This window comes from Chiroxiphia lanceolata, chromosome 2 (assembly GCF_009829145.1).
Source record: "Chiroxiphia lanceolata isolate bChiLan1 chromosome 2, bChiLan1.pri, whole genome shotgun sequence".
Classification (NCBI taxonomy): Eukaryota; Metazoa; Chordata; class Aves; order Passeriformes; family Pipridae; genus Chiroxiphia; species Chiroxiphia lanceolata.
In genome coordinates, this window is record NC_045638.1 from 8,984 (window position 1) to 30,049 (window position 21,066).

At 46.3% G+C, this 21,066-nt stretch overlaps 1 protein-coding gene across 3 annotated transcripts; it reads right to left on the minus strand.

The window, feature by feature from the left end:
- Positions 1 to 2: 2 nt before the first annotated feature.
- Positions 3 to 21,066, minus strand: LCMT2 (leucine carboxyl methyltransferase 2). Of its 3 annotated transcripts, none has more exons than XM_032680300.1 (14): positions 20,990 to 21,059; positions 19,853 to 19,980; positions 18,510 to 18,591; positions 18,000 to 18,180; positions 16,649 to 16,805; positions 16,049 to 16,238; positions 15,550 to 15,657; positions 13,407 to 13,497; positions 11,026 to 11,283; positions 8,177 to 8,407; positions 6,488 to 6,585; positions 4,715 to 4,902; positions 4,379 to 4,514; positions 3 to 519 (listed from the first exon to the last, which is right to left on the minus strand). In XM_032680300.1, the coding sequence occupies exons 1-14, from the start codon at positions 21,026 to 21,028 to the stop codon at positions 400 to 402; spliced, it is 2,007 nt and encodes a 668-aa protein (XP_032536191.1). In that variant the 5' UTR covers positions 21,029 to 21,059; the 3' UTR covers positions 3 to 399. The 3 variants fall into 3 exon arrangements, with proteins under 3 accessions (XP_032536191.1, XP_032536190.1, XP_032536189.1); XM_032680299.1 differs by lacking the exon at positions 3 to 519 and adding an exon at positions 1,797 to 2,400 and having other exon boundaries at positions 19,853 to 19,977; positions 20,990 to 21,066; XM_032680298.1 differs by lacking the exon at positions 3 to 519 and adding an exon at positions 1,797 to 2,400.

Below are 21,066 nucleotides of genomic sequence, written 5' to 3' on the forward strand. Positions count from 1 at the left end.
GGCAGAGCCCCCTTTGTGACATCACAGGACAGGCAGGGCCCCTTTTATGACATGATGGGGCAGGCAGAGCCCCCTTTGTGACACCACAGGTCAGGCAGGGCCCCCTTTGTGACACTGGGAGTTCCCAGGAGCCCCAGGGAGAGCCCTGGCTGCCTCAGGCACGTGACCGTGCATTCCAGGTTGTCCCTCTCAAGCCGTTGGGATTCCTAAGGTCAGTCGGGTCGTAACAATTCCATTTGACATCACGAATCTGTTTCCAGCTGTTGTTGGATCTGTAACTGCTGGGTTTTTAACTGGTTCATCAAATAAATCTCTTTTGAATAGGTGGTTTGTTTCAATTTCAGGAGCCTCCATGACACGAGGGCAGTGATCGTCCCCCTGGCCCAGGCACTGGTGAGGTCAGACCTCAAATCTTGGGGTCAGTTTTGGGCCCCACACGACAATAAAGACATTGAGGTGCTGGAGTATGTCTGGAGAAGGGCAATGGAGCTGAAGAAGGGTTTTGTGCTTTAACCCCACTTGCCAATTCAGTAAGAAAAAAAAAAGAGAGAAAGAAACTCATAAGGTGAGACAATTTAGTAACTAGAAAAAAATTCTGAAAATATTGGAAGAGAGAAAACAAACAAGGTGAGAAGAAAACCAAAGCAAATGTGAACAATTTCTCTGCACCCAACAAATGATGTGCACAGTCAGAGAGTCATCATGGAATCACAGGACTGGGTTGCAAGGGACCTTGAAGATCATCAAAAACCACTTCACTACTATAGGCAGGGAACATACCACTAGTCCAGGTTGCTCCAAGCCCTGTCCAACCTGGCTTTGGACACTTCCAGGGATGGGGCAGCCACAGTTTCTCTGGGCAACCTGTGCCAGGGCCTCCCCACCCTCACAGGGAAGGATTCCTTCCCAATATCCCATCTAACCCTGCCCTCTGGCAGTGGGAAGCCGTTCCCCCCTGTCCTGTCCCTCCATCCCTTGTCCCCAGTCCCTCTCCAGCTCTCCTGGAGCCCCTTCAGGCCCTGGAAGGGGCTCTGAGGTCTCCCCAGAGCCTTCTCTTCTCCAGGTGAACATTCCCAGCCTGGCTCCAGAGCAGAGGGGCTCCAGCACTTGGAGCATCTCCATGGCCTCCTCTGGACTTGCTCCAGCAGCTCCACATCCTGAAGGACTGGATGCCATCCAGATGGACCTGAACAAGCTCAAGAAGTGGGCCCATGGGAATCTCATTAAGTCCAATAAGGCCAAGTGCTGGTGCTGCACCTGGGTCAGGGCAACCCCAAATATTAATCCAGGTTGGGGGATAAAACATTGAGAGTAGCCCTGGGAGAAGGATCTGGGGATGCTGGTGGGGGAGAGGCTGGACTTGGCCCAGTCCAGAAACTCTTGTGTGCTTGGCTAATCCCACAGTGTGAGCAGCAGGGCAGGGGGGGATTCTGCCTCTCTGTCCCCTCGAGTGAGACCCCACCTGCAGAGCTGCCTCCAGCCTTGGGGAATCAGCACAGGAAGGACATCACCTTGTTGGACCAAGTCCAGATGTGGCTGAAGCACCTCAGCTATGAGGAAAGGCTGAGAGAACTGGGATTGTTCAGCCTGGAGAAGGGTTTGGGGTGACCTAACTGCAGCCTTCCAGTACCTGAAGGGAGCCTACAGGAAAGATGGAGAGAGACTACTTCCAAGGACCTGGAGGGAAAGGACAAGAGGGAATGGCTTCACACTGACAGAGGGCAGGGATAGATGGGATATTGGGAAGGATTTCTTCCCTGTGAGGGTGGTGAGGCCCTGGTGCAGGTTGCCCAGAGAAACTGTCGCCGCCCCATCCATGGAAGTGTCCAAGGCCAGGGTAGACAGGGCTTGGAGCAACCTGGGATAGTGGGAAGTGTCCCTGCCCATGTAAGGGGTGTGGAACTGGATGATGTGCCTTGCAACCCAAACCATTCTATGGTTCTATGAATTCAGGTTAGACTTCGTTCAGATTTTGAACACAGTCTGACCCTCACTTCACCTCTAAGATCCTCTGCTGCAGCTGCTTCTCAGGCACTTTATTTATAGTAATAGGAAGAGCTGTACAAAAGCAAAGGTCAGTGAGCTGTGAGCCCCCTTCTGTAAACTGTCCCTCCTGATCCCACCTTCACAAATGCATTCTGGATACAAAGCCCTTGTGGAAATCTTGGACCTCTGAGTGAATAGATGTCTCCCTACAGTGCAGCAGCACAGTTCAGCCCTGCTTGGTCCCAGTCAGTGACTGGTCAGGATGCTGCTGAGGCTCAGTGAGACAGGCTCTGGGTTCAGGTGTGTCCCAAAGGAGAAGCAGTTCCCACCACCACCAATAACCAACAACTCCTTCTCATTTGGCAGAAAGACGCTGCTATGATTATGTAGCATTAATGGCCACTCCAGATGCTCCTGAAAAAGGAAAGAAGATTTTCAACATACAAGACTTCACACAGTTCACCGTATCACCCAGGAATGTGGGCAAAAAGAGAGAGACTGAGAATACAGGAACAAGGAACCCATGAGGTATAATCCTCCAGTACACCCACCCACCCCCCAATTTGCAGTTCAGTGCTTTAGATGGGAGAGAATGTCTTGGTAATCCTTGAACCCTAATGCTTTCTGAAAAGGGTGACAGCAGTCACTTTTTGATTCAATGGAAACCTTTAGCATTCCTGGCCTGTGGCAAGGAGTTCCAAAGCTTACTATGTAACTGGTAGGTTCAAAAGCCTAAAGTTTCACCAAAGCCAAAGCAAACAGCTCATAAGCAAAGGCAGCTACCAATCCAACTGCATCCACTTATTCAACGTAAACAAAAAAGTTATATTCTTTTAGATACAACTTTATTACCACCCTACCCACCCTCACTGCTGTCCAAGGGCAGCCTATTTTATCTAAAGGATATGAGGTCCCTTACAACTTCTGCTACAGACAGTAACTAAAAACTAAGCTGCATTTAAGCATGCTTCATGCTTTATGCCTCCAAGAACATGCCATAAGGTCAGTCAGATAAACACATCCTGTCCACTGTGACCTGTCACAAATTCCAGTTTCACCTAAGACAGGTTCCATATGTACAGCTATCTAAAGATAGTTGTTTCTTTATGTAAAAGAAATAACTTGTCAAGCAACAGAAGTTTTCTTATAGAATTACAGAATGATTTGGGATGGAAAGGACCTTTAAAGGCCATCTCTTTCCACCCCCCTGCCATGGACATGGACACCTTCCACTAGCCCAGGTTGCTCCAAGCCCTGTCCAACCTGGCCTTGGACACTTCCAGGGATGCAGCAGCCACAGCTTCTCTGGGCAACCTGGGCCAGGGCCTCACCACGCTCTTTGTAAAAAACCTCTTCCTTATACCTAGTTTAAAGCTACTGTCCTTTAGATGAAAACTATCACCTCTTGTCCTATCACTACAGGCCCAGCTAAAAAGTCTGTCCCCATCTTTCTCATAAGTCCCCTTTAGGCACTGGAAGGGCCTCTAAGGTCTCCCCAGAGCCCTCTTCCTCCGGGCTGAACCGCCCCAACTCTCTCAGCATATCCTCACAGGAAACATGCTCCAGCTCTCTGATCATCTTTGTGGCCCTGCTCTGGACTCACTCCAACAGATCCATGTCTTTCTTTTACTCCAGACAGTATTATCTGAGATGAGGGTTACTCAAACATGCAGACCAAGTTTTGTCCAGTGTGCCAAAATCTTGCTATGTGACACCACCTGTATGACTGTTCTTCAGTGATTCGTAGAAGAAAGTCACAGAACAGATAAAGTTGAAGGGACCTGTGAGCATCATCCAGTCCAACCACCCCTTTTCAAAGCAGGCTCCACTACAGCAGGTTGCTCAGTACCCTGCCCAGTCAGGTTTTGAATATCTCCAATAATGGAGACACCACACCCTCTCTGTTCAGTGTTCAATGACCCTTACTTTACTTTTCTTATGTTTCAGTGGAGTTTCCAGTATTTCCATGCTGTTTTTTCTTGTATTCCAGGGAGCAGCTATAACACTGCAGTTTCCACCAAGAAGTTCTCAATGAAATTATACCACAGACCTCCATAAAGACTCACTGAGGCTCTGGTTTGATCTGTTCCCTTCCTCCACAGGTATCCCAAAGGGACTAGATTTGTGCCCATTTCAGTTCTACTGCCCCTCTCTGGAACAGAGCAGCTCCATATCCTCCAGTCTTCTGCCACACAGTGTCTCTCTCTCTCTTAATACTGTTCTGTTCTCTGTACTGGTAAAAGCACTTCAAAATCAGATTCTACCTCGAACAGGGAATGTTTATTCCACTCCCAGCTTTGCCGACTTTGCTTTCTCTACTCAGTTTCAAGGAACAGCTCTAAAGTTATCACCTTCCTTCCTACAACGTTGAAAGAAAAATTTCGGTACTTACCACATTGATCACATAGTCCAAGCAGAGGCCAGTCATTAAGTCAATGACAGTGATGCCTGGCACGGAGGATGCCTGAAACCACACTCCGCCAACGAGCAGAAGCTTTCCTTCATGCACATGTGCAGTATGTGAATACCTGTGAGTTCAAAATGAGATTGAACCCCATTAGCAAGGGAGGTTGGTAGAGACAGGCTGAAGATTCACTGATGAACGCTCTAAGCACCCTGGTCTAGTTGAAGATGTCCCACTCATTGCAGGGAGGTTGGACTACATGGCCTTTAAAAGGTGCCTTCCAAATAAAACTATTCTATGATGTTATGAACACATTCTGCTCACCTTGGGATGAGAGGAGGGTATGTCTCTACTGCCTGCCACTGAAAGCCATGTTCAAGCTTCCTCAGAAGGAAAACTGAACCCAAGGGCTGCTCAGCTGCTCCCAGACCTCCTGCAATGAGCGCTCCTCCTTCCCAGCTGCAGGCACTGTGAGAGTGGCGGCTTTCTGGGACTGGACCCTCAACAGCAATCTAGAAAAACACAAGTCCAAGGCTGCAGTTTGCCAAGCTAAGTGTCTTCTTAATGTCCAGGCTTTTAAATGAGTTTTTCCTCTGTGGTTGAGTTTTCTGACACCCAACCTTATCCACACATTCCTCTAGAGACTGCTAAATACAAGTGCTTCCAATTACACTATCTCAAATATTTCTCTGGGCCTCAGTATATTTAATATAATCAGTCTTTAGAGGGTTTATTTCTGTACATTTATTATAGGTAACTTTATTTGCATTCTTACATGCTGCTTTCTGCTCAAGAGATACACCTGAGAACCCTGAGTTTGTTTCCATTTCCATAGTCCACATGGACTATGGCTGTGACCAGCAAAGCAGGTGATCAGTGGCTCAAACCACAGGGCAGGATAGCAGGCTGAACTGCAGGACTAAAACAGAAAAAACTCCCTTCAGTGCAAGTACTAAAGGAAAAAATGTAAGATCAGGTGTTTAAAGAAATATCATAGCAAGCAAGCGGTGGAGAAAAATTCGGAGGCCACCTTGTCCATCCCTTTCCCCTAAAATAAATGAAACTATATCTATTATCATCTGCATAGATGTTTATATAATAGCTTCTGAAAGTCTGCAGTGACAAGAATTTCTCACCTCTTTAGGCAGTCTGTTGCAGCACTTGGCTAGCCTAACTCCACAATCAACAGCTTATCTTAGTGTCCAGTTGATTCCCTGCACTACTCAAAGTAAAAATGGAGAGCAATTTTTTTGTCTTCTCTGCAGTGATATTTTACATATTTGAAGATTTATTTCTATCCTGAATCTTCTCCAGACTCAACAGCTACAAGTCCTTCAAAACCTTCCCTTGTGAGGTATGTGATTACTCCTACTGTGGACCTCTATACAGCTGTACTGCACCCTGTCCATCTCTTTTTCAGCAATCAGCTTTGGGTATTTTACAAGAATTCTGCTGGAAACATTGAAGAAAATAAAAGGAGCAATTCACGTGGCTTACAGATAACGGTCCTGGTTACATATTTGAAGACAGAGTTTAGGCCTCCCACAACACCATGATATTGCTTACTCATGTTTAGCTCGTGAGCTCCTACAGTTATGCATCTCTCACCCTATGACTGTGCAATGTAAAACGTTGGGCTCAAACACTCAGAGTAAATGGGGTTATAGCAGGCTGGTGGCCAGTCACCAGTAGGTTCGTGAGAGGGGAAGTCCTCTAACTCAATTTCCTTTTATGACACGTTCAGCAATCTAGTTGACTGAGGGAAGACAGCAGATGTGGGAGTGGTTTTGATTTTAGCAAAGCCTTTTATACTGTCTCTAAGAGTATTCTTCCACAAAAATGTCTGGCATACAGCTAGATAAGTCCACGATGGGAGAGGTCAAAGAAGACAGAGACAGAATGTTCTCAGTAGCATCCAGCAACAGGACAAAAGGCCATGGGCACAAACTGGCATATGAAGAAATCCACTTAAACATAAACCCCCTCACATTGTACTATCAGGGTCATCAAGGACTGCCTGTGAAGATTGTATTCCAGTAAAAAGCAGGATGTTTAGAAGTCAGCTCTAACTTGAATCACCATGGAGTACATTCTTACCACAGTGTTGGAGAGTTCTCGAGCGTGCAGGAAACACCAATCCCCAAGCACAGGCTCCAGAGCAGAGCGGCCCCCATACACAAACAGGTACTGTTCACCTGCACAAACAGACAACCAGGTGAAAAGGGCAGCTAGAATTTGGTATGTCACCAAAGCAAAAATTTCTGTCTACATAGAAGGGGAGCTGACTGAAGACAGAAATTAATGCAGTCAGGCAGAAGTTCTATATACTATTTCTAGAAGACATCCTGCAACCTGATAAACAACTCCAGACTTCATCAATAAATACAAGAAATTGTTTCATAGATACTGGAACTACTCTTGTACCTAGATCTTTTTATAAGACACACGGAATCACAGATTCACAGAATATGCTGAGTTGGAAGGAACCCATAAGGATCATCAAGTCCCACCCTCAGCCCTGCACACAACCATCCTAAACACTCTAAGAACCTGCACTCTTCATGTTTGTGGTCATTCAGAAGATCACATCATCCACTTATATTATGTAGTTGTTGAATGGTTACAGTCTGGAATGTTTAAGGAACGGAAATCACACACTCTAGTCTCAAAATGAAGAGGGGAAAACATGCTTTCCAATATACCTAATAGACTTAGGGAATGGAACTCTAGGCAATGGAAAAATGACTCCTGTAGAACTAATAAAACTAGAAAACGCTAAGTATCTAAATCACAGCAGCTCAAGGACATCTATTCATTTCAGGAAAACTGATAAATTCTCATAACACGAATGTGTATTTGTTAATATGGAGAAGCCTCAAAAAGGAGGTTAAAAAGGGTGCAAACATCTTTGGATAGATGTTAAGGACGTGCACTCACTGCACTATGCCCTGTCCTTTCACTCCTTGAGAATGGACTGTGTCGATAACACCAGGGTTAGTCACTTCCTTCAGCTACAAAGCAACATCAAGGCAAAAATAAGATGAAACAATACAGTCTGACAAAGACAAAAAACAATGTAAAATTTATAAAATTTTACTTACCCATTTCACATTTGCTTCTTTGATACAAAATTCTGACTGGAAGGCTGAGCTCTAAACTACATTACACTTTTAACTAAACATTGCTCCACAAATGGAAAGTATGCTCCAGACTAGACTACCAATTGCTTAACAGTTCCCTTCTGCTCCCCTTGGAGAGCTCCCTGTCCACTGGCAGGAATGGGACAGCTTTCACCTCCTGAATGCTTAAGTTTTTGCCCCTTATACTCAGGATCTTTTACTAGACCAACCTTCTGCTTGCTACTGCAGGACCTGATTCTAGAGCCATTCACAACTACTGAGTATTTGTCAATTCCTAGTAGAAAAGTAACACTTCTGAGGCACTTCTGGATAAAGAGCTAGGAATTCTGCTCCAAAAAATATCCTTTGGAGATAGCAAAACTTCCTTCTGGTGTGATCAAGAATGAATAACTTCAGCCATAAATGATCTCAAAGAATCAGTCTTCCCGAACAGATTACATCCCTAGGTTTCAATTCCACTTACCATTGGGGGTTATGTAGCATACAAAATATAAAATTACCATATTTCAAGTGCCAAGATCTCAGAGCCTCTTTTAATTTCTTTCCTACTGGCAGGCTTGAGAAGTGGGTCAATATGAAGTTCAACAAGACTGAGTACAAGGTCCTGCATATCTATGACCATTTCCACTCTTTCCAGGCTTTTTACCTTTGAATGTCACTTCGGTTGTGCTGTGTCTCCAACGCAAAGTTGCTGGTTCAGCAGCAGGCTGCAGATTTACAAGCTCCACTGCAATGTCATCTGGGTCTGAAGCATTATAGGTTTCGGGGAACTTTAGCCACAACATTCCCAAGCCTGCATTTGATGGGGACAGTCGTCCTCCTACCACCAGGGCCAGAGTGTCCGAGAGACAGGACACGGTATGGTACAACCGCTCACCTGCAGAGACACAAAACGCCCCGGTTCACACGCATGTTTTTTCCAGAAACACTTTTACAGAATCACTTAGGTTGGAAAAGATCATAGTCCAACCATTCCCCTAGCAATGTCAAGGTCACAACTAAACTATGACCCCAAGTGCCGCATCCACGCAGCTTTTAAATCCTTCCAGGGGTGTGGACTCCACCACAGCCCTGGGCAACCTGTGCCAGGCATGGACAACCCTTTCCTTGGAGACATTTTTCTCCATATGCAACCTGAGCTTCCCCTGGCACAGCTTGAGGCTGTTTCCTCTTGTCATAGAATCATAGAATCAGACGGGTTGGAAAGGACCTCTGAGATCATCAAGTCCAACCCTTGATCCACTCCCACCACAGTTGCTAGACCATGGCACTAAGTGCCACATCCAGCCTCATCTTAAAAACCTCCAGGGACAGAGAATCCACCACTTCCCTGGGCAGCCCATTCCAATGGCTGATTACCCTCTCTGGAAAGAATTTCTTTCTAATATCCAACCTAAACCTCCCCTGGCGCAGCTTAAGGCCACGCCCTCTTGTCCTACTGCTGGTTGCCTGGGAGAAGAGACCAACCCCCACCTGCCTACAACCTCCTCTCAGGTAGCTGTAGAGAGTGATGAGGTCTCCCCTGAGCCTTCTCAAGGCTAAACAACCCCAGCTCCCTCAGCCTCTCCTCATAGGACTTGTGCTCGAGTCCCCTCACCAGCCTCGGTGCCCTTCTCTGCACCTGCTCCAGCACCTCAACATCTTTCCTGAACTGAGGGGCCCAGAACTGGACACAGTACTCCAGGTGAGGCCTCACCAGTGCTGAGTACAGTGCTGAGTCCTGTCCCTTGTTCCCTGGGAGCAGAGCCTGATCGCCCCCCAGCTCTCCCCCCTCCTGTCAGGGAGTTGCAGAGAGTGAGAAGGTCCCCCTGAGCCTCCTTTTCTCCAGGCTGAGTCCCCCCAGCTCCCTCAGCTGTTGCTACGTTGGGATTACAGGAGTGGTGGATGAGGGAAGGGCAACAGACACCATCTACCTGGACTTGTACAAAGCATCTGATACTGCTTGAGCACAACGTCCGGTCTCTAAACTGGAGAGACATGGATTTGACAGATGGACTACTTGGTAGTTTTGGAATTAGCTGGATGGTCTCACTCAGAGAGTCACAGTCAGCATCTCAGTGTTCAAGTGCAGACCAGCGGTGAGTGGTGTCCCTTAGGGGTCAGTACTGGCACCAGTACTGTTTGACATCTTTGCTGGTGACAGGGACAATGAAATTAAGGGCACTCCCAGCATGCTTGCCAATGACATGGAGCTGTGTGGTGCAGACACAAGTTGAAGGGAAGGGATGGGGTATCCTGAGGGACCTAAACAGGCTGGAGAGGCAGGACTGTGCCAATGTCATGGAGTTCAACAAGGCCAAGTGCAAGGTCCTGCCCTTGAGTCAGGGCAATCCCAGTACAAATACAGGCTGGGCAGAGAACATATTGAGTGCAGCCCTGGGGAGAAGGATTTGGGGGTGTTTGTGAACAAAAAGCTCAGTATGACTCGGCAGTGTGCGTCTGTAGCCCAGAAAAACCAACCATGCCCCAGGCTGCACCAAAAGAAGCGTGGGCAGCAGGTTGAGGAAGGTGATTCTCCCCCTCTATTCTGCTCTTGTGAGACCCTACCTGCAGTCCAGGTCTGGTGCCCCCAGCACAATAAAGACATGGAGCTGTTGGAACAAGTCCAGAGGCCACTAAGTTGATTATGGGGCTGGAGCTCCTCTGCTCTGGAGCCATGCTGGGAGAGTATGGGCTGTTCAGCCTCAAGAAGAGAAGGCTCCAGGGAGACCTCAGAGCCCCTCCTAGTGTCCAGAGGGGCTCCAAGAGAGCTGGAGAGGGACTCTGGATGAGGGCCTGGAGGGACAGGACAAGAGGGAATGGCTTCACACTGACAGAGGGCAGGGTTAGATGGGATATTGGGAAGGAATTCTTCCTGGTGAGGGTGGAAGGCCCTTGTACAGGTTGCCCAGAGAAGCTGTGGCTGCCCCTGGATCCCTGGAAGTGTCCAAGGCCAGGTTGGACGGGGCTTGGAGCAAGCTGGGATAGTGGAAGGTGTCCCTGCCCATGGCAGATGGTGGGAGCTAGATGATCTTTAAGGTCCTTTCCATCCCAAACCATTCTATGATTCTATGACTCCAGCTCCGTTCCCTTCCCTGGACACGCTCCAGCCCCTCAGTGTCTCTCTTCCATGAGGTTCTAGAACTGGACACAGCACTTGAGGGGCCTCAGCAGTGCCCAGCACAGGGAGACAATTCCTGCCCTGGGCCTGTGTCCACACTATGGTTGGTACCAGCCACGTGCCACCGGCCTTCTTGTCCACCTGGGCTCATGTTCAGCCCCCATCAATCAACACTTCCAGGTCCTTTTCCAGCTTTCCAGTCACTCTGCCCCCAGTCTGGAGCACTGCATGGAGTTGTGGTGATCAAAGAGCAGGACCCAGCATTTAGAATTCAGAACCTTCAGGTCTCTGTGACTGCCAGGATCACTGTGCTGGGACACCACTTTTTCTAGACATTGTTTCACTTTTAGCACAAAGGTCTCTCCCTTACACTTGCCATCAGCGTGGGAACTCACCCCATCTTTTATCAGGATGTTTCTTTGTCACACAGCCAGCTTTCCAGCAGCCTGCATGCTTACTCAGCACATGGAAATTTCTCAGGCGACAGTGTTGTCCATCCTCCTCCCCAAAGCCTCCAGTGGTGAGAATCACATCGGGTTTTATAAGAACAGAGCGGTGACCGTAACGTCTCAGGCCAGGAATTCCTGAGAGCCTTGCACACACTGCTGCAGGGACACTCCCAGCCATTCCAACAGGAGCAGCACGGTGAGGAACTGTAAGCCAAAGAGAACCAGAGAACTTATGCACAAACACAAACCAAGTGAGAGATAATGTATGCCATCTTTTCAAGATGATCTTTTCGAGAAGCAAAAATTGAGAAGCAAGTTGACAGAGCACACAGACAATCTGACATGGCCTAGAAATCAGGTTGTAATGGTTAAAACTATCACTGTGCCAACTTTAACTTCTACTTACTGCTCACTCAACTCCTTACAGTTCTGAGACAGCTTTCATGGGGTGGAGGTAAGACTGGCCAAGAGCCTGCAGTGTCCCAAGCTGCTGCAGCAAGATATGAACCACTGCAGTGCCTTCAAAAGGAGCACCTGTCTGGTTAAGACAATATTTGGCTACATGAATGGCAAAGAACAGCAGAAAAAGGACAAAAGTCAGGAAGCTGATTTCAAAGTTTCTTGCTAGATTGTGATCCTACCTTCACAAAGCATTGAAATAAAGTTCTGAAGCATGACAAATGATCTACATTAATTCCAATGGTCCTACTATAAGAGAATATTTCCAATTATCTAAATACCTTCTCTCTAAATACTATACCCCTTAACACAAAACAAACTCTCAGCACGGGACTCTGGCTCACCAACACATTGTACACGTTGTTTTCTTTTAATCAGTTTGGAATTTGCATCTTCTGTGATTTAATCAAGAGCTTTATTCTTCTGTTATTAGAGATGACGAGGTGAAGAAGTGGCTCTCAGTCCATTTTTTGTATGCCATATTCAGAAAAATTGCCTGTATTGAACATTGTTTACTACAAGACCCTACTTTATCATTTGATGAAGTAAGAAATTTAATCTCCTTGGGCTTAAATGTCTTTCTAAAGATGGATCTTTTTAAGACTGAGGAGTTTTTTCATATCAGAAAATATACTTACCATGATCTGTTTCAAAGATTTAGTACTTGCACTCTCTTGAACAGGGACTCAAATCTACCCAAGAGGATAACTGAGGGCATTTACTGGTGTTAGAGACATACCTTTTGCATTCACAGCTCAGACTTTGAAGGCTTTTGCTCTCAGATTTGAATACAACAGGGACAGCAGCAGAAAGACTCTGCTTCTGTCTCTAATGAATCAAGTGTCTTGACTGCAATAAAGTCCATTAAGCAAAGGGACTTTTTCTTTAACTTAAGGATAGATACTACACATTTGGGAGCCTTTAAGGATTTAAAGCCTCACAAGGACCAGTGACAATCACACAGTATATGTAACCACATGCACATTCATTCAGCTTCAATTTCACATTTCATGTTTTCAGATCTAATCAAGACACAATACTTTGGATTCAGTGGCCTTGCTGGCCTCAGAAATGCCATCCTGCCCTATCCTTTTTCAGCTGCTTTTCTTGCTCCCTAAAACACAGACTTCAACTTTCTGCTGCAGATAGAACTACTTGTGGTACCCATCTGTGAAGACTAGTGATATGAAACAGGTTAAAAATAACCTTCTGCTTTCCACCCTGAAAAAGGAAGAAAGCAGCTAAAAGCAGGATTTTTTTGGACTGCTACTGCTGCCAAATCCTTATCATGGAAACAGAGTCTTGGTTTTGGCTTTTCCCCAGCTGTACCACTTTTCTCCCATCTAAAAAAAGTGACATACAGATTTAAAAGCATTTTACAAACAGAAATACCACAGGTACAATTCCACCCACATGGGATAACAAAGCAAAGCACAGTTTCATGACAGGCTCCTGAGTGCTCTGCTGGACAGGGTAGTAAGGAAAACAGAACAACCTTTTGGGAGCCAGAAGGAGAGAATGGTTCAGAGAGCCATGTATGGAGGCAAGTAGGAATAACTTCAAAGGGGAGATCCCAAAAACAGCAGGAAGAGCAGAGTGGGCTGGCATGTACAGGAGGGGGGGGGGGCTATGTATAAACAGAAGGAGGTGTTGTTCAGACTGAAAAGCTCAATAAACTGAAAGAATGGAACTGATCAGAACCAGCGGTGTCAGGCTGTGGCCCTGAACAGTATTTTTAAAAGGGTGGAGAAAGCTACCAGACAGCAGCATCCCCATCTGCCCCTTCCAGGCTTCACTGTCTCCTAAAACCTCTCAGAGAATAACCAGCATGAGATAAAAAAATACTGCAAAAATTAGTTGGACCGTACCTGTCACACTGGGTGACAACGGAGCCCAGGAAGGTTCCATTCCCTTTGATGCAGTCAACACAAAGTAATGAGAACATTTCAGATGCCATTCCTGTAGCAAGTCCAAAAGAAAGAAAAAACAAAACCATAAAACAATCCCCCTCAAAATCTTAGAGCAAGAAGCAGTAAGGATCTCGGAACAGCCAGGGTGATCAAATCAAATACCAACCCAGTCTTGCACTGTTTCCAACAGGGGTCAAAATCAGAGGTCTAAGGCTGAATCTGAGAAAGAGAAGGTGTGTAAATACATTCCTCGCTTCAATCTTCAAAAATTTACAGCTCAGTGATCTTCTAAGCAAGAAGTTGTGTCTTTTTATTGAACAATCCTTGATAGATTTCTCATCCCTGAATGCATCCACTTGCTCTTTGAACTCACATAAACTTTTAACATGTCCAACACGCTGTAGGGTGTTGTTCCTACATGCTGTAGGAACGAGTTCCATAGCTTAACTATAAGTTGCATGAGGAAGCTTTTCTTTTTGGAATCAGCTTCCCTTTATGCTTCCCAATTCTGATCACAGAAAGAGTGAGGGTTCTATATCAGAGGGATTAAGGTTTCTTAAGGTTCATGGAATATAAGTGATTCCAAAGAAATCACAAATGCCCAGACGTGCAACACGGTCTGTACTGAATGATAATACAGAAACATAACTTTCAGTCTGGCCTTGGAATCATTCTGAGGCAGAAGCACAAGCAACAGGAATATAGAGGAAGTCAGTAGCAATGTTAGAGTCCACCCTGGCCTTTATGAACATTAGGGATTTGACTATGTCCATTCCCATGGGGTGGGATATATTCAGCCAACTATACAACTACAAAGCATAAACATGAATTTAAAAGGCAAAATAAACCCCATTATCAGCATCGTTGCCCCAGCCTCTACTAGAAGTAAAAAGCATCTTTTGAAAAGTGGTATCCAGAAATTAATGTAAATACCAAAAATGGAAGGATCCACTATTAGTCCCTAGGCAAATTATTCCCAAAATGTCTCCCTCAGCACTAAGTCTGTATTTTACATTTCTTACCTAATTTGACTGAGCTTGTTTACAGTGAGACCTGGATCTTACTTAATCTTTCTCTCAAAGGCTAATTGTAGAGTTCTCTGTTATCACATCATTTATTCTCATGCATGTTTCCAACAACAATACCAAGTCTTTACTTTCCCACTGTACGAGCAATGGCCTTGATCTACAACAATTCTTGTACACATTTCTAAACCACTTTGCAAATCTGCCAGCTTTCAGTCATTACTTTTGCATTCATGTAGCAGAGCAGATCCTGCATGTTGGCAAAATAAATGCAAGCATGTTAAATTATTTTCATACTGCAGCAATTAGATTTCTAGAATTATAAGCAGGGAACCACAAAATCAAAAGGGAAACTTCTAGTAAGCATTTCACAGAATATTTAGCTCAAAGTTACTCACTATCTTGCACTTACCTTCACTTCTAGATTTCAAATAGAAACTTTGCCAGCAGTTAACATAAAAATGGCAAAGAATAAAGTCATAGTTGAATTTCAGCCATTAATACAGGAATGGCTGTACAAAGTCAGACCAAAAAATATCTGCAACTAGTAGCCTGTATCCGACAATGACAAAATATAAAGTAGTCTACAGAAATGGAAAAGAGCAGGACAAGTGCATCTACTTTCCCCAAGAATGCTACCAACCACTTGCAGTCAGGAACCTCACATCAGGTGTGTTTTTATGTAGTCAGTAATCCTTAATGTATAATCCTTAATGTATTTCTCTTTCATCAAAGTAATTGCCCCTTGAATCCATGCAAACTTTTAGCATCTAAAACATCTTTCATACTACCAGTTGGTTTGCTATGGCAAGACTGTCTCCTTGAGAGATCACTCACTGAGGAATGAACATAAAGCTTTTCTAACATCAAGGAGAGCCTTCTTCCCGTGCTCCTTGCCCCAGCTTCATCTGGAGCTCCCTGCAGCCTCTGTGTTAACCAAGCTAGACCAGGGTCCTTTCTGCCTCCATGAACACCTGTGCCCCAGCAGCCCTGTACAGAACTGTGACCATGAGAAACTGCAGACACCTTATGGCATCAAAAATGGGTTGCTCATCTTTAGAATAAAGGAGAGTTACCTCATACTCATCAAAAGGTTCCAGAGCCTGCACTCTTTGCTGTTCGTCTTCTGGAATACAACAGGTGAAAAACTCATTCATATCCATGACACTGCACTCAGTCCAGCCCTAAAAGAGAAATCCTTCAAAGTAATCACCTCTGGAAGGACAGAAACTCACTTCCCATAAGAAAATAAAGACCCCAAATTAAACACTTGCATGAGCTGTTAAGACTGTCTAACTGAAGTAACAGCAGCCCAAAATCTGGTGAAAATAGATTTCTTATCTCTAAAGCTCTTAAGAACTTAATTTATTACAACAAAAGTCTCAGAGGAACTCATCATGCCTTAATCCTGTATCAGAAAGTAGGCTGCAAGCTGGTTGGAAGCATTTTCAAATGACTAGTCATGCTACTAGAGAAGGCAGTGCCTCAGCCTCAGCCCTGTTTCTTCAACCTGTCACTGACCAAGCACTCAGGCCAGTGATGCTTTGTGCACGCCCTAGAGAAGCAGGTGCTTACCCTCCCCAAAAAGCGCCTCTGCTGTGCCTCACAGTCAGGGTACTGTGCCAGAGAGCGAAGTGCAGAGTTCAGCTGGTTGAAATGCTGCTGCATGACACGTCCAAAGGGGTCCTCTGGGTGCACCTGCTCGTAGAGCAGGAAGCAGGCCCGAGGGAAACGCTCCGCTGCCCACTGAATCAAGGCATCTGACCTGTGGGGAGGCTCTGCGTAAGCCAGGAAATAACTGAGGGCTCCCCCAGCACCACACAGATGCAGTACATCTTCCTTCAACACCACCGAGCTGCTATTGAGGCATCCTGGCAAATGGCAATACACAAATGAGAGTGCTGTACTGGGGACTTGGGAGCACCTCCTCCCCATCTGCACAGACAGTGAGGGGATGAGAAGAACAAAAAAATTCTCTGAGAGAACAAAATCACTCATTTGAGATTTTTCTTTTTTCTTCCCTCCCTTTTAGGATATCACAGGGACATCAATTACACCATCACAGTGATGATATAAGGAGCTATTTGGGACTCCACAGAATTCCCAAGGCTTTAGTTTTAAGAGAGCAGGTCTCCCAGCCCAAGGTGATGGATACGGGAGGAGAACCCAACTGACCTGCTGTTCTCCATGTAGGTGAGCACCACCTCTGCAATGAAGAGGGTGGGGATTTCATTGTCCAGTCCTGCTTCCTCCAGGGCTCTCCCCAGCTCAGACAGCTCTGACAAATCCACTCCCAGTAATTTATAATCCTCTCCAGAAAAGGTAATGGCTCCTGGGAGACAAAAATGATGCAATTTCACTACAGTGCTGCTGCAATAATGAAAGCAAAAGGGATAAACAGGAAAATAAAACCCACAGGCAATCACTCATAAGAATGTGTCTATCAACTCTATTTCCCTGGGACATGTACAGGAAAATCCCCATTACTACATGAACCATGAAGGGATAGTGCCAAATGATCCATTAAATGCAGATCTAAAGCTCTGTTATTCCTAATGCAAATTTCACCTACAGATTTCTCATAGAATTATTACATTTACTATAACAACAAAACTTCATCATATTTCCTTTAAGAACTTTTTTCTAGAACCACTGTAATTCAGAATCAAACCTTAAGGACTCTCATTTATACACCTTTCAGTTTAGGCTAAGAAAGCACCATCGTTTTGATAGAATTCAAATGGTTCGCCTCACAACCAGAAAACCCTTCTCAACTTTCTTAGGTTTGGTTTGCTAAACAGATTTCACTTCTGTACAATGGCACTGAGTCCTGAACTCACACATGCCAGCTCTGCAAACACCAGGCCCTGACTCACAGATCACCATCCTCACAAGTTCCAGTTTATGATCTGCAAGTATTATCATATCTCTGTACTCCACCAGAATATGATAAGCTATGGTTTGTTGACCTTTTCAACCAAAACCCAGCCATTAACAAAGCAACTTTCAACCACTGCCCCTTGACTGTTTGCTTTGTGCCTCCAAGAAAAGTCTGGCTCCAACTTTTCTACCCTCTCCCAACAGGTAGCTGAAGACTGCAGTAGGATTCACCTCCCTTGCAACCTCCTCTCCTTAAGGCTAAACAAATCCAGTCGTCTCAGCTCCCCTCCAACATCACCTGCTCCATCATTTCATCACCCTCATCACCTCCCACTGGACATGCTGAAGTTTGCCACTGTCTTTGTACCAATGAGCTCAAACCTGGACACAGGACTTCAGAAATTGTAATAGAAAGAAATGGACCTTGGTTTGATACAATCAGCTCCTGACAAATCCACCCTGGCAACTTCCTGTTATCTCCTAACGCTTAAAAATCATTTGTTCCAATGTTTTTCATAAAATGAATGTGAGTTTCATTTCCAGCTTCATAGTTCTCCCACTATCATCTCTCACTTTTTGAAAGCTGAAGGTATCTTTGTCTCTTCTAAACATGTAGTACCTAAAAAACCTTCCATAAATACCATACCTAATCCTTCCTCTGCAGTGTCTCCCACCAGTGCTGACAACTCTTCCATTCTTTTGATCAGAGTAGCTTTTTGGCACACCACATTTGGAAAATCCACCTCATATACCACAGTGTGATGCAGAAGACCCATGTCCTTCAAACGGAAGTATAAGGAGTCAAAGCCAGCACCCAAAGACAGGACCTGCAGAGAAAGTGTCAGAAAAAGTTATGCTCAACTCTAGCAGCATCCTGAGCATCTAGGTGTGAAAAATATTCAATATTATCTGCAGAGTGACAAAATCAGGCAAAATCCTGCAAGAGGCAGAAGAATTTTGTGTGGATATTGCCCTCTTCCAGATATTTCTGCCAAAGTGACACATGGAGATCCACAGTAGTGCCAGTCAAGATTCTCTTGTGCCCTCCTGGGAAAGGATCCCAACAGATGCACCAACGAGTTACTGGAGTGCCCAGATGCCAGAAAGACTTTTCACACATTAGTGGAACTTGCCAGTACCCCCAGAGAAAACGCACCTGTGTCCTAGGGTGGCTTTGTGTCTTCAGCAGGAAGTCCTGGACACAGTGATCTACAGCCCGGGCGCGGACGTAATAACCCCTGCCGAAAGAAATTCACTTGGAATCGCTGCCCAGGAACCTGAGTTCTCCAACACTGCCATCTTCCATTTCAGAAAAATAAAGATTATTTTTCCTCTCAGCTTCTACCCAACAACCCCTCATTTACAGACCTGCACTGGGAGATGACTTTGTCATCTCTAGAGCTTCCCAATAAATACAGATCTCCTGCACTCAGTGAGAGTATTAACCATCCAGATTATGGAAAACCCACAGAAAACGTGCAGCTATCCCAGCTGGACCTGTTTTGTTTTGCATAAGTAAATATTCACTGAGTGAAAATGTAAGAATCCAGAAAATGAGGATGCTCCCCTGCAATGCAGATGGCCAATACTGGAGCTCCTGCCCCAAATCACATGCTGTAACAACAAAATGAATGAGTGTGTACAAATGCAATGAGAGGGGAACAGAAAAAGGAAGAGAAGCAAACTCAGGAGAGGACTTCTGTTCTCTGGTTTTTGAATAAATGGAACTAAGTTAGTCAAACTCCTGGGAAGCATTTACCATTTCCTAGTCTGGCAGGGACTGATGCCTCTTGTTCCTTGGCATTCTCTTTCAGTTGGTTTCATTGTATATCCACCCGGCTATATCCGAGCTCCTATTATCCCTTTAACAAGCATGCTTTCATGACCATGCCTGGCAGGGACAAATATTTCACCAGATAGTCTAAGATGTCCCAATATTCATGATGACAGTCTTGATAACTGCAACACACAACCCCTTCTATGAATTCAGCTTGGCCTGTTGTGTGACAAATCAACACAGGCTCAGCTTCCTGACTTGATGAGCCACACCTGTCTTTATAGGCCTGCAAGCTTCTGCTTGAACACCACTCTTTGTTTTTTTGCTCTGAACAAAACTCCTTTGGCAATTCACAGTCATTTGAATTGCTTTAAACTATTTGCCTCGAATTATGTAAACTCCACGACGACATCAGCCTAGAACCCTTTGCACACACACATTAAAACGTGCTTGTGTCTTGCAAAGCCCTGGAGATGAGCTCCTGGACAGACACTGCTTACTCAAAAGATAATCCTGCTTCCCAGAACCACCAAATACCTTACTGAAATTGTAACGGTCAGGAGAGTTAATGGGAAAATTACTGATGTGCTTACATTAGTAGAATGTTTTCAAATCTCAAGTAGCTTTCAGCAGCATTAAATACTGGAGTTAGGAACCAGTCTGGTGGCACATTTCACTGGGGACAGAGAAGCCAAAAGCCCCGCACAGCGTCCCCTCCTCACCGGTGGATAAGCGGCGCCCGCCGGCGCTGCCGCCCCGCCAAGAGCCGCAGGAACCGGTCCTGGATGTAGCCCCGTGCTGCCGCCGAGCACTTGCTGACGGCACTGCTGCCGCCGGTGCCCTGGACCTGCTGGGACAATGGCACGGCGCTGCCGCTTCCGACCAACAGCGGGATGGGGGGCCGGGCAGCGCCCAGGGGGCTCCGAGCGGAGCGGAGGGCACGACAGCGCCCGCCACCCCAAACCCGCTCTGACCCAGCCCCCGGGCCCCCGAGGGTCACTCATACCCGGGGTCACACACCCGAGGTCACTCTCACGAGGGTCACTGACACTGGGGTCACTCACTCCCTCACACTCACACCGGGGTCACTCACACTCACACTGGAGTCACTCACTCACACTCACACTGGAGTCACTCACTCACACTCACACTGGAGTCACTCACTCACACTCACACTGGAGTCACTCACTCACACTCACACCGGGGTCACTCACACTCACACTGGAGTCACTCACTCACACTCACACTGGAGTCACTCCCTCACACTCACACCGGGGTCACTCACACTCACACTGGAGTCACTCACTCACACTCACACCGGGGTCACACACACCGGGGTCACTCACTCTCTCACACCGGGGTCACTCACTCCCTCACACTCACACCGGGGTCACTCACTCCCTCACACTCACACCGGGGTCACTCACACTCACACCGGGGTCACTCACACTCACACCGGGGTCACTCACTCCCTCACACTCACACCGGGGTCACTCACTCCCTCACACTCACACCGGGGTCACTCACACTCACACCGGGGTCACTCACACTCACACCGGGGTCACTCACTCCCTCACACTCACACCGGGGTCACTCACTCCCTCACACTCACACCGGGGTCACTCACACTCACACTGGAGTCACTCACTCACACTCACACCGGGGTCACTCACACTCACACTGGAGTCACTCACTCACACTCACACTGGAGTCACTCCCTCACACTCACACCGGGGTCACTCACACTCACACTGGAGTCACTCACTCACACTCACACCGGGGTCACACACACCGGGGTCACTCACTCTCTCACACCGGGGTCACTCACTCTCTCACACCGGGGTCACTCACTCACTCACCCCGCGGTCACTCACGACTCCGGTCCCCACACGGCTCATCCCGCTCGCGCCTCGCCGATCGGGAGCGGGAGCACAGC